The sequence below is a fragment of the Diaporthe amygdali genome (assembly GCF_026229845.1).
Source record: "Diaporthe amygdali strain CAA958 chromosome Unknown NODE_6_length_1560011_cov_65_102424, whole genome shotgun sequence".
NCBI lineage: Eukaryota > Fungi > Ascomycota > Sordariomycetes > Diaporthales > Diaporthaceae > Diaporthe > Diaporthe amygdali.
The window spans coordinates 218,737-230,974 of record NW_026517026.1 but is presented as its reverse complement, the minus strand read 5'-3'; the positions used below and the strand labels follow the sequence as shown (position 1 = coordinate 230,974).

At 50.3% G+C, this 12,238-nt stretch overlaps 3 protein-coding genes across 3 annotated transcripts; 1 reads left to right on the top strand and 2 right to left on the bottom strand.

Moving 5' to 3' along the window:
* Positions 1–322: 322 nt before the first annotated feature.
* Positions 323–3,984, top strand: J7T55_000822 (uncharacterized protein; the record flags this gene model as incomplete). The annotated part of the gene is made up of 8 exons (XM_053140080.1): positions 323–490; positions 564–939; positions 1,323–1,362; positions 1,707–1,782; positions 2,059–2,158; positions 2,205–2,218; positions 2,554–3,094; positions 3,164–3,984. The coding sequence occupies 8 exons, from the start codon at positions 323–325 to the stop codon at positions 3,982–3,984; spliced, it is 2,136 nt and encodes a 711-aa protein (XP_052996475.1).
* Positions 3,985–4,169: 185 nt separating this feature from the next.
* J7T55_000821 (uncharacterized protein) lies at positions 4,170–9,321 on the bottom strand (the record flags this gene model as incomplete). The annotated part of the gene is made up of 18 exons (XM_053140079.1): positions 4,170–4,196; positions 4,252–4,905; positions 4,975–5,186; positions 5,257–5,296; positions 5,355–5,380; positions 5,431–5,480; positions 5,558–6,090; positions 6,209–6,381; positions 6,451–7,150; positions 7,203–7,457; positions 7,548–7,905; positions 7,966–8,049; positions 8,122–8,140; positions 8,228–8,732; positions 8,795–8,849; positions 8,913–9,000; positions 9,057–9,162; positions 9,217–9,321. 18 exons carry the CDS (start codon positions 9,319–9,321, stop codon positions 4,170–4,172), a joined length of 3,990 nt encoding a protein of 1,329 aa, XP_052996474.1.
* A 164-nt stretch (positions 9,322–9,485) lies between these two features.
* On the bottom strand, positions 9,486–11,514 carry J7T55_000820 (duf341 family; the record flags this gene model as incomplete). The annotated part of the gene is made up of 8 exons (XM_053140078.1): positions 9,486–9,692; positions 9,811–9,893; positions 9,980–10,077; positions 10,312–10,330; positions 10,592–10,714; positions 10,780–11,325; positions 11,403–11,421; positions 11,473–11,514. The coding sequence occupies 8 exons, from the start codon at positions 11,512–11,514 to the stop codon at positions 9,486–9,488; spliced, it is 1,137 nt and encodes a 378-aa protein (XP_052996473.1).
* Positions 11,515–12,238: the final 724 nt, after the last annotated feature.

Here is a 12,238-nt window from a genome sequence, read left to right as displayed (position 1 = left end):
CACAGGTGGCCATGCCAAGCTCTAGAAACACCACACCAATCAGCCTCACGAGCCAGGTTGGGGAAACCTTGGACATAACCTTAACATGACGTCGGATGATCAGCATCCCGGACCACCGACCTCATTCTCACTGATAGCGACCGCATGCCTGAGGGAGATATAGCAAGGTGACGTCGCTGGAAATAATGTTCTGTCGCTGCTTCGCTACAAAAGCAAAGCAGAACTCGGTTGAAAGCTGCTCGTGGCCCTTTTCAATCCGACTCGGTTCCCCGCCCTTTTCATCAGAGACAGCCAGGCAAGGTCTCAAATTTGGCAAAACAGCATGATCTCCCCTTCATACTTCGTCGCACTGCCTCTGGCGGCCCTCGCGGCCGCACAAAACAGCAACACGACGACGTACAACGTGACCATCTCCTGGTACGGGACCAACGACCCCAAGGGCTCGCCCAACTGCAACAGCAACACAGTAGCCTGCGGGTTCTACACCTATGTATGTTACAAACCAATCAGATACACCAAATCCCACACCCACCCACACTGACAAAATCATTCTTCTAAACTAGCCCGGCTACGCAGCAGCCGTATCGCAGAACCTCTTCGGCGCAGGTCCCGGCGAGGGCAAAGGCCCCGCCTGCGGGACATGCTACCGCGTCACGGTCGAGACGGACGCGCAGAGCGGCAAGCCTGTGCCTAATGCGGGGAGCAGCATCGTGGTGAAAGTGAACAATCTGTGCCCCGCGGATGGGGACGACCCGATCTGCGCGCAGCCCGACCTGCAGACGCCCAACCAGTACGGCGGGGTGGTGGACTTCAACCTGTGCAATGACGACGGGGCACACGCGGCGCTGCTGGCGCCTGCTAATACCGGGCTGGCGGGGGGCACGGCGGTGGAGGTGGGCTGTGGAGAGTGGAATGGGACCGAGAAGACAGACTGTGGGAGTTTGTGCGGGCAGGGGTTGGGAGGTGGTGTGAGGGAGGAGGTTGGTTGGTGGGGGCTGTTGGTTCCGCTGGGGATGATGTTGGGTATATGAATGTTGTGGGGTGGGAGCCAGAAGCTGCAATAATCTGTCCGTTTTCAGGCTCTTATTAAGGTACTAACGTATAATCTGCCGAGTAGCAACACCGGCATTCATACGAAGCAAGCGCCGTACCCATGATATGGAGCTCTCTCAGAGTGGGGTGCGTTCCCTCTGGGTATACCGTCATTTTGTGGCGAGCACTGATTCTTACACTGGCTTCAATATTGCAGTCTGCATGCAGCAGATCTCATGCGTGGCATAAATCAACAAGATTATCGAGTCGGTTGACTTGTGTGCCCAAAGTTCGTGATATTCAACATGGCTCGAGTGCCCTCAATCAAATGTAAGGAATATCAAAAATATCCATGAGCTGAACGATGGTGCTGCACGACACTGGGCCCGTCCATTGACAGAGTTGCCTGCGGGTGGTTAAAGAAGACGAGGTCACACAGTCTGGCCCACTTGAGGGGCAATCAGATCACAAGTAATCAGCACAATCAACAGATAATTAAGAACCGATGCTTCAGAATCAAAAGCAAAACAATTCGCGGCACTCGTTAATTCACTACCCACTTTCCTACCTACCTAGGTACCTGGGTACCTAGGAAGGTATTCCCCTCATGTCGTTCAAGAAAGCAGGTAAGAGGCACAGCATCTGCCATGTTGCTGTGCACTGTTACACAACAGGGACCGCAGCCAGGCTCTGGAGCTCTCGGTTTTCCGCGGAACAGCAGAAGCCAGGAAAAGACCGCCAATATGCCAGGTAAGACGGTTGCAACTTTTAAAGTTAACCATTCACTGCCATCCTCGGCCTTCCTCTTAGCACAGACTACGCAAGGTAAACTAGACGGGACCTAATGTCGCCTAATCTTTTTCATGTGCCACAAGCTTAGTGAGCTAGTCTCCGAAGTGCTGGTAATCATACAATCAGTCCTTGAGTCTATTGATTAGTCGCTATCTCGTTGAATGGGCGAGCATAAATTTGCTCTAGTTTTCAATTGGGGAACTTGTTCGATCCGCATTCTGACGATGATTGCAGATATGTCGCCGAATCACCACCTGGGTCATCCGCAGTGGGCCAGCTTTGATATCACCAATTATGGCGCGGCACGGCGAGAGAGCTACGTGGCTTGTCTTGGGTAGAATCAGTTGTTCAAATGCTTGGCTACTCATGACAACCAGCAGCTGCCAGAGATAAAGTATGCTGAAGATAGTTTCCGGAAGCTTGTGAGCGCTAAGCTGCTTGGTCACTGCTAGTGAGATATCCACCAAATGAAGTGCCACACAAAAGGACTAGAAAAATTTGATCGTGAAATGCGATATAACTTGCGCTCTGGTTCGAGAAAGAGGGGCTCTCTAAACGCGACATTCGGAATCCTCTGGACCCGACATGAGGTAATGTCTGTGACTATTTGACCAGCCTCATTTGGAAAAGCTTTCTGGGATTCGGGATACCCATCACCCCTACTCTAATTCGGCATTCAAGCTGCTGTCCTCCGTACTGCATTTCTCTCTGTCCCCGATTCTATGACAGGTTGTCTGCCACTGCCATATGGATCGTCTCAACAGGCTCAAAAAGCTGCGTCAATGGGGAGGACGCCGGCGACATCATTCAACACCGAATGCCAATGGCACGGAACAGGACAGTACACAGCCTGTTGAGGCTGACCTAGAGAAAGGATCTGGTGTTGCGACCAAGCGACCCAAATCTCCTGCACCTTACTTCGGATTTGAAGAAGAGCACAGCCCAGGACTATCCGAAACACGAACGAAGGCACAACTCGAGGCTGAAATGGCCATGCTCCTCGACAAATTCAGATCCCTGCAGTCTAACCTTGTTAAAAGCACATTGCTTGCACAGGAAAATGCTTTGGAGATCAAGACTCTACGACAAGAAACGTTTGCTTTAGAGGGGAAGTACCGCGTCAGGGGTTACGAGCTCGAGGAGTCTAAGGAATATAATGGGAAGGCGAATCTGGCGCTTGAGGAAGCCCGCAAAACCATCAAAGATCTAGAACAAATGCTTGAGCAGGCGAATGAGGCGAGCATGCTAGAAAATGGTCACGCAACCCCACGTAAGACTCTGACGGCGTTAATTATTGGCAAGGGAAAACTGACCTGTCGTTCAGCTAATCACTTGGAAGAACTATCGGCACCGCCAGACACGACTGACCAGCAAATGAGAGAGGCCTGTACGTTGTTTCGCAAGAAGGTAGTCCAGGCTGCCACCTGGCTCATAGAGTCAGAGAGAGGACCAGTGAAGAATATCCTCAGGTCACTAGAGATTAAGGAGGTCGACCAGCCCCTGCTTTGTGCGCCGATTGCGAATCAGCTATTCTCCATGGTCTTACTTGCATTTGAGAAGACTCTTGGCATCAAGATGACCCACGACATAAATGAACCCCTGAGACTACCTCTTGTCAGCGCTGAAAAGATGTCTCGCGTGGATAAACTTCTCGGATTCGGCACAGGAGCGATTGCAAGCTCTGTCCAAGAGGACTTCGGGGCTCTTCTTCGACGGATGATCTACCAACGAGCGTTGTCAATCTTTCTGGCAGATTTCTGGCTGAGTTCGGAATGCCCGAATATGCTCTTCTTCCAAGGACTGCTTCGCGAATGCACTGACGCCTTCGTACCTCTGGTTCGGGGGCTGCCACTGGGCCTGGTTTTTCGCGAATACGAGCTAAAGTCTTGGGAATGGCGCCTCTGCAACTCCTTGCAGGGTTTACGGGAGAGCAACCTAGCCAAGTCTTTTTTCATGTTCCCGGAGTACCTTCGCTTTACCGAAACTGACGGTCGTGGTCGGACCATATTACGCCAATGCTTGATGGAGCGTGTTGACGGACGACCGCAAGTAACCTACCTTGGGTCAGAGAGGTTTGATAATAATGGCCATCGTGTGGAGGAAGACCCGAGTCAGGGGTCAGACTTGGCTGTGGGATTAGACTCGAGTGTACCCAAGTGAAAGAAGATTCGAAGGCTGAGACATGACTCAGTTGGACGGTATAGGGGCACTTCAAGGTAGGGTCCGCACTCAGAAAACGCCGGCTCGACCTTCAGCAGAATGTGGTTGGCTTGGTCGAGCTTTGCCTCTAGATGAAGTAATAACGTTTTGTATTAAACAAAGGAATGCGACTATCAGTTGCCAAATCACTTGTCTAAAGCCTGCGACTGGCACTTCTCAACAGTTAGCAAACAATGAGATACAGTCTCATGGGCAGAAGGAACTTACCATCTGGTAGTACAATCCCCGCTTGGAAAGCAAGCTTGTGTGATTCCCCTTCTCCACGACAGCGCCATCTTTCATCACAAAGATAACATCGGCGTTTTGCACAGTCGCCAGCCGATGTGCCACCATAAGAACAGTCCTCTTTCCTCTTTCAGCATCAAACACTTCCTGGATCATCCGTTCCGTCTCGCTGTCCAGGCTGCTAGTTGCTTCGTCTAAGAGAAGCACGTTGGGGTTACGGATGAGAGCGCGTGCGATGGAAACGCGTTGTTTCTGACCCCCTGACAATGCAACACCTGCCGTGCCTATGTCAGTCTCGTAGCCCTCGGGCAGCGAGACCACGAAATCGTGTATGCCAGCAGCGCGGGCCGCGATCTTCACACGTTCCTCGTCAGCCATCTCATCCTCATATCTTGGCTCGTGCCGGTCAATCCCGAACATGATGTTTTCGCGAATAGAGCCGCTGAATAGACACGGTTCCTGCGCTACTAGAGACAAGTTCGAGCGGTAAGACGCCAGATCTATGTCGTCAATAGATCGCCCATCATATCGCACGTTGCCAGACTGGGCCTTGTAAAATCGCTCGATGAGCGAAATGACCGTGGTTTTACCTGATCCAGAAGATCCCACGATCGCTGCTACCTCTCCTTTCCTGACCTACGAGCAGCGAGCCGATCAGTCAGGTTTTCGACGCTGGATTTCGATTGGAAATGAGACATGACTGACCTGTAGATCCAAGCCCTTCAACACCGGGACTTCTGGTCTTGTCGGGTAGCTGAACCAAACATTCTTAAAGTCAAGAGCAATTCCCTTTTCTGAATCATCATCGATGGCTTCATCATGGCCGCTGGTTGCATTGAAAGTGGAAAACTCATCATCGTCATGGTCTTCTCGAGCTGCCAGCACACGGTCGGCCGCAGCTGTCGCAGCTGCAATGTCTATTTTGAAGAAATACGTAAGTATTGAGGAAATTCAGCAGGTAGCCTGGAACATTTAGGGGATCCTTACTCGGTCCGAAGCTGAGCCATGTTCCAGTAGCTAAAGCACCCTGAGAGAAACGATGTCAACATTACAGAGCTATAGGCCCCAGATCGAAGGCAACCTACTTGTACGACGGCATTATACACAAGAACTGAAAAAGTCAGTATCAACCTCTGACAATACTGAAAGGGCTAATCTTACCGTATTGAAACGGGGTATACTCATGTGTCGCCAAGAGTCGTGTTCCCAACCTAGAGTTGGCAGCCCATTAGATTCAAGCTTTCCTGACGATGCTCCTGACGATGCGATTGCAAGGAACTGTACTTACCAGAGCACGAACGCCATGCAAAGTAGCGCAATACTGTCGCTAAATGAGAACAGCCATACGGAGAAGACACCCTCACGAAAAGCATCCTTCACGTGCTTGCGGAGAACGTCATCATAACGTTTGCAAACGCTCGCCTCCATCGTCAGGCTTGACACGGTGCGCATTGCCGCTATACTCTCAGCTGCAAATGTTGCGCTCTCCCCGAACACCGCGGCGCCCATTGCATCCAATTTCCGCTCATGGCGGATACGGTAGACGGTGGCGAAGATGATGACGGGCATCGAAGTGGCAAATGCTGCCAGGGCAAGCTTCCACCCGAAGGCCAAAGATATGACGACGCAGCCTAAAACGTTGATAAATGAGACGAGCATGGCCGCCATGTTGGCTCCTAGCAGTTGTTGCAGATGGAAGGGGTCCGCCGCAAGACGGCCTACCAGAGCGCCTATCGAGTTCTCTTGGCTGTCGTCAAAGAAGGACATGGGTTTGTTCAGGATATTACCGAAGTATTCCTTACGATATGCGCGAGTAATTGCCTATAATATTATACGTCAGCAGTGGACAATGGACCTTCTACATCTACAATGAGGCCGCAAAATGGTGTAATCAAGCGTGGATTGTCTCAAGAACGGACGACATTGATGGTATACTTACGAAACCAACCGAGGTGGTCGACCAGACGAGTACAAGGTGGCTCAGACTGGCACCAACAGCAAGGTAGACGAAAATCCTACACCAGTAATTGGTGAGCACCGACAAGCTGTATCCCCACATAGAAAATAGGGATATGAGCTTGGCGAAAATGAAGGCCTGGAATGGCGTGCTTGCTGTGAGGACGGGTGAAGTCAGTTCCAATCGTCCTTCAGGACCATTAAACTCGCATGATAGCTACTCACAACCTGCGCCCAAAGCCGCGAGTACTACCAACGTATATGGTACCCATCTGGATCGCTGCTCATACAGCAAGGTGCCGAAGCTGCCAAGCCGACTACTCTCCGGCATTTTTATCACAATTGGACGTGAACCCTCTTCAATGTCTGCATCGCCAAGAAGAGTGCCATCAGAGCCATCGTCGTCGCTGAAGTCATCTCCTGGGTCACTCTCCATCTCGTGTTTGAATCCAGGTCTTCGATCGGTTGTCTTCTCCTCGAAATAAAAAGCATCGGCTACATCGTCGGGCTGTCCCATGGGTGAGGGAAATGTTCCATGGTCTTTCACCAGAGCATCGTCACCGGCCACGGAGTCCCCCGTGGTGACGGTCTGGGCCGTAGCAAGAGCATGATAGCCTTCGCCAATCTGACTCATCAGCTCTTGGTGGGTTCCCTGTTGGATGACGCGGCCACCGCGCAGAACGACAATATTGTCAGCCTTCTTGATGGTTCCAAGGCGGTGTGCTATTACTATCGTTGTACGCCCTTGACTCGCACGATCCAGAGCTTGCTGTACTATCTGCTCGCTGTGAACATCGATTGCGGAAGTTGCCTCGTCAAGTATGAGGATCTTGGGCTGCTTGACAATGGCACGAGCAATCGCTATGCGCTGGCGCTGGCCACCACTGAGTTTGAGGCCAGATTGCCCGACCATAGTATCATATCCCTGTGAATACATCAATCTCAATTCTTGGTACATCGAGATAGGAAGTACGTACGTCAGGAAGCCGCGAGATGAACTCATCTGCAAATGCATCTTGGCAAGCAGCTCGAATCATCATAGCCTTCTTGTGGTCACTCGAGTCTTCCCACTGAGTGCCAATCAGACCGTACTCGACGTTCTTGTAGATTGTTGTGTTGAAGAGTACGTTGTCCTGTTGAACTAGGCCGATCTGATTCCGCCACCACTTGATATCAAGCTCTGACAACAGTCGTTTACCAATGGCAACAATTCCGTTTCGAAGCCACAGGACCTGAATCAGGGTCAATGATCAGCATTTTCGCGAAAAGCATTTGAAAAAGTGGGTTCAAGAAAAGGAAGTCAATTTTGAGCAGAAACCTACCATGGGATTTGTAACTGGGTCTCCATTGAACTCATACCATCTTTGTAATATTCCCACGATAGTGCTCTTCCCGGAGCCAGATGGACCCACGATGGCAGTTACCTTACCCGCAGGAAATCGAAGGCAAAGATCATCCAAAATCTTAACGTCAGGCCGAGATGCATAAGTGAAATGAACATTGTGTAGAACAACATCTTCAGCACCGGCATCTTCGATTACATCTTTGCCATAGGTGGTCCTTGGTGCGTCGATGATGGTGTGGAAAATTGCGCATGCTTCGGCAGCTTGTGAGGCAGCGGTCAAGGGGCCGGTAATTTGACCGACGGAAGAGGCAATTGTCATCACACAAAGAAGTACCCTTGGCCATTTCAGTTAGTTCCACACCCTGTGATACCTCATTTGATAGACTTGAACATACACTATCAATGATTGGGGGCCACTTCCCCCGAGAAGCTGATATTGATACATTTCCAGAGCGACCCAGAATGCGAAGGCGAAAGTTCTGTAGTAGGGAGTGAGAAAAGTCAGTAATCGCAGCCAGGTCGAATTGAAGAGGTGTCGGTCTTGATCTCACATGTTCGTGATTAATTGCGCTGAGAGGATCATCTGTCAGCTATATATCTACCCAAGACACAAACGCATACGTTTGTGAACGGAGAGTGGGTAATCAAATTACTCACTGATTCCATGCTGCACACCTAACAAACATGCCATCTGAGCACCGATTCGTCGTGTCTTGTCTACAACCTCCGAGTACCGATCCAACATCTTTGATTCTGCCCCGCATGCTGCCAGCATTCTCATTGAAGTGAGAGCGTCAGTGGCAACGGAAGCAGCCTGGATGTCAATGTTCTGTATATCGGCCATCTTGGTAGAGACAGCACCTGTGGCAAACGTATACACGAACACCACCATGACCAAACCCAAACCAACGACTATGGTAAGCGCCCAGTCGTACATCAAAGATAATACTACTCCGATGACTACGACTGACAGACTGGAGCAGAGATGACCCAACTTCTCTGAGATCCCAGACTGAAGGGAATTAGCCGTCATGGTGACGATGGCGGCTGTTTGCCCCGGCGGGATCATATCCAGTGTTGAAATAGGCAATTGAAAGAGAGCATTGAGATAGGCAAGTCTGATAGCGGATGATATCCGGAGACTTGTGGTCCGGAACCCGAGCTTTGCCGGCAGATTAGTCGTCATGTAAACTGCGGCCTCAGTGAGAGGGCAGTGAGACTTACATTGGCAACGTACAATAAGCACATCTTGGCAAAAAAGATGTAAACTATGTACAGACTTTCCAAAGCGACTCAGCTATTCTGTTATTGTGATTTTTGTGAGCGGTAGGAGACTACTAACACATATTTGTTGACCGTGCTGGTGAAGACTGCTTCAGTCTCGTCGGCGCCCTGGCGGAAGAAACCCGTGAACTCCTCCGTCAATTTACCTACACCATGAGCTTTAGCAACTCCAACATCTGTTTTCAAGGACTTTCAAACCTACCGAAGAGCAGGAATAGTAATGGCATTGACAAGCCGGACGCTGCGGCTGCCGTCATTGATAGAATCAACACGAATTTGTCCCATGTTGTCGCATACGAGAAGATTCTCTATCAAGGTCAGCTGTGGGAATCGCGATGACACAGATATACACTCGAACCTACTGCAAAGTTGAGCGCAGCTGTCATGTGTTTCTGCTGGATAGTGACGCCAAAGACGCGGACCTCAGTCCCCGCCGAGGGTGAGGCATTTGCTGCGTTAGCACTCATGATGGCTTCAATTAACCATACAGCAAGTTCCAGCAGAACTCCACATCAGACGTTTTCGGTTCACTGAGAATACGGTGCAGTGCTGATTCTCGGTACATGCTATTCCAGGACAACCAAAAGAAACAGGCAGTTGTGTCGAAACAAGCACAGTAGGCGGCGCATGCTCAAACCGGGACACGGCGCAGCCCGTTTTGGTGGCAAGGCAGATTCGACTGGCGAGGCTGGATCGGGCATCTGAATCCTGAGGCATCAACATGTGACGGCAGCACGGTTTGGTATGACAGGTGCCATAGCGATCGTCTGATGCCTGGGCCTGATCCCGGAGACGCTTCCGAAACCATGCCATATGCTAGGTTGATTCCAGGGGGACGCTAGGGGAGAGGGATGTTTGTTTCGTGATTTGTTTTTCTACCCCCCTAGCACTTTGTGTCCCGTGGGGAAGGTAGCGCTCGACCACCGGGTGTCAGCGATGAAACGTGGCGAACGGACCTTTAGTGAGGTCTGGAGCTCCCTGCCAATCAGCTCGGTCTCGGCATATCTACCATCGAAGATAGTCGTAATCGTATTGAAGGCTGCTTCAATTGGGAGATACAAATTCCTTCTAGTCATGGTGCAAGGCCCGATGCGTGTAACGTGCTGAGCCACATTATGTGGGTACCAGGTAAAACCACAGGAGTGTCCTTGTCCCTGAGAGTGTGTGTCGAAGACGAAGTCTTGACCAACGTGATTTGGAATGCGATAGGCTCGAATATGGCGCTGAAATGAGCATCACTTAGGATCGATATTGCAGAAATGAGTCTCAGAGACAGATTACTGCCAGCTTCTTCCTATATTTTGCACAAATAAGGATGTTGAATTAGAGTTGGTCGTCTAGATGTAGATGATCAACTTGATCTCCACCCCTAAAGATAAAGTTTCACCAATCACAACCCCGGCTCCAACCCAATTCGGGCAAGGGGTCTTTATTTCCAAGACACCTACTCCACTCACGGTGGTACAGTCGCAGCAACTGGAGACTGAGGATGCTTTTTCGAGGCGAAGTTCGAATACTTTTACCACGTGCCTCGACGCAAAAGCACATTTCTTGGTATACTGGATTGATTTATTGATGCCATAATTAATATAATTCCCGCATGTTATATATACAGTGCATGATGGCGTAAATCTATCATCTAGATTCCGAAAGAAGAGAAACATGCGATTGGTTATGGTAAAATGCCCCCGTCCCTCATCTCCTCGATCGCCTCTCGCACAATGTCACCAATCTCACGATTCGTCTCCCTGTCTCTGGGGAGCGTATGTCCTTTTGCGTGATCAAAAAGATACGCGGTGTCGGCGTCACAAACGTTGTACAAGGCCATGGAACCATCGATGTATGGGTCCAAAGAGCCGACTTCCAGAACGCATAGCGTTAGTTGCATTCAGATCAATTCTGTGGAGGGGCAACCGAAAGCTTACCAATGTGCAATGTTGGAATGTCTATCCTGTCCTCACTCTCGTCTGATAAAACAAGGTGGTGAGAGATGGGATCGACAGGAGGCCAGCCTGCGAAGAAAATGGCATATTTGAACATGGGCTCGAGTCCCACTTTTCGGAACAACCTCTGCTCGTGCAGAAGCATAGTCGCAGCCACAGTCGCACCCTCTGAGTAGCCAATTATCCCGTCAAAAGGGCCATGTTTGGCCATCACCTCTGACAGATACTTGATTGCACGGTCGGTGCTGCGGTGGGATGTTGCCAGACCCTCACGCATCAACTCTCGCATGGTGTCCTCTGGAGTCTCACACCATGATGGAAATTCGCGGATTCGAGCGAGCACATCGTCTTTCTTGGCTTTTTTAATAATTCGAGGCGCATCTGGCTTCTCATCTGGTTCAATGAACCTGTAGTATGGTGGATGCCCAAAGTAGTCTTCAAACCCGGGAGGTGGAACTGCCTTGCATGGACCATGGCAGAAGTAGAATGAGGCAGTTCCATCATCGGTAAGCTCCTTCAGGAAGGGAGCTGATCGAGTGAAGCCATGATATGTTAGATAAAATGTTCTTATAATCAGGGTGCAGTATAGAGTAATATGCTCATACCTAGTTGAACTTGGAATTTCTAAAAATTGCATTAGAACAAAAAACAACTCTTTTTGACGGAAAAACTCACGTCGGCGCTACCATATGCACCAGGCAGACACAGGAACCTCATTTTGGCTTCGTTGGAGGGCACCGTGGATGTGAGTAAAGAAATTGCTGCGATGCCTGATGCCAGCACCAGAGTTATGTTGAAAGAGTGAAGTAGAAGAAAATACTAATGACTGTGGAATATGATCGTGGAGCCGGGGAATTCTGAAGTGATGGGATCACGCATCTTCTATGAATGTCTGCCCACGAGCACGATTCAGAGAGCACGAAAGCACATATGAAGTCTCATGTACACTGGAATCAACCTCGCCGCCGTCCGAAATTAAGCACACCCTGCAATTGACATCTTAGGATATCACCCGAAATTGACAGTCCAATCAACCCATTGGACGCCAGGAGTCCCACAGTCAATCGTGTTCGGCTTGTGCAACCATGCTACAATGGTGTTGCAACCCCCGAGACAATTCATCTGAGCGACAAATCTCACGTCCAAGCCGGCTACTAGGCAGATTTACTTTGGCTACCCCTGACCCCCACCCCGGCTTAGCATAGCCCCGGTGTTTCCAGCTTGGGCCCGTTCGGCCCGTGGCTGAACGCCGCCCAACATCAATCGAAACTTCTTGGCATTGGTCGGGATGATCGCTCGACTTTTTGCGCGTCAGACCATGACAAGATGAAAGCTGACAATCACCGTGTCATGTAAACGTTTTGCACGGCAAACTGCTAAACACGTCTCCGGGATCTAAATTATCGTTGCATGGACGCCACAGCGTTCGATACACACAGAC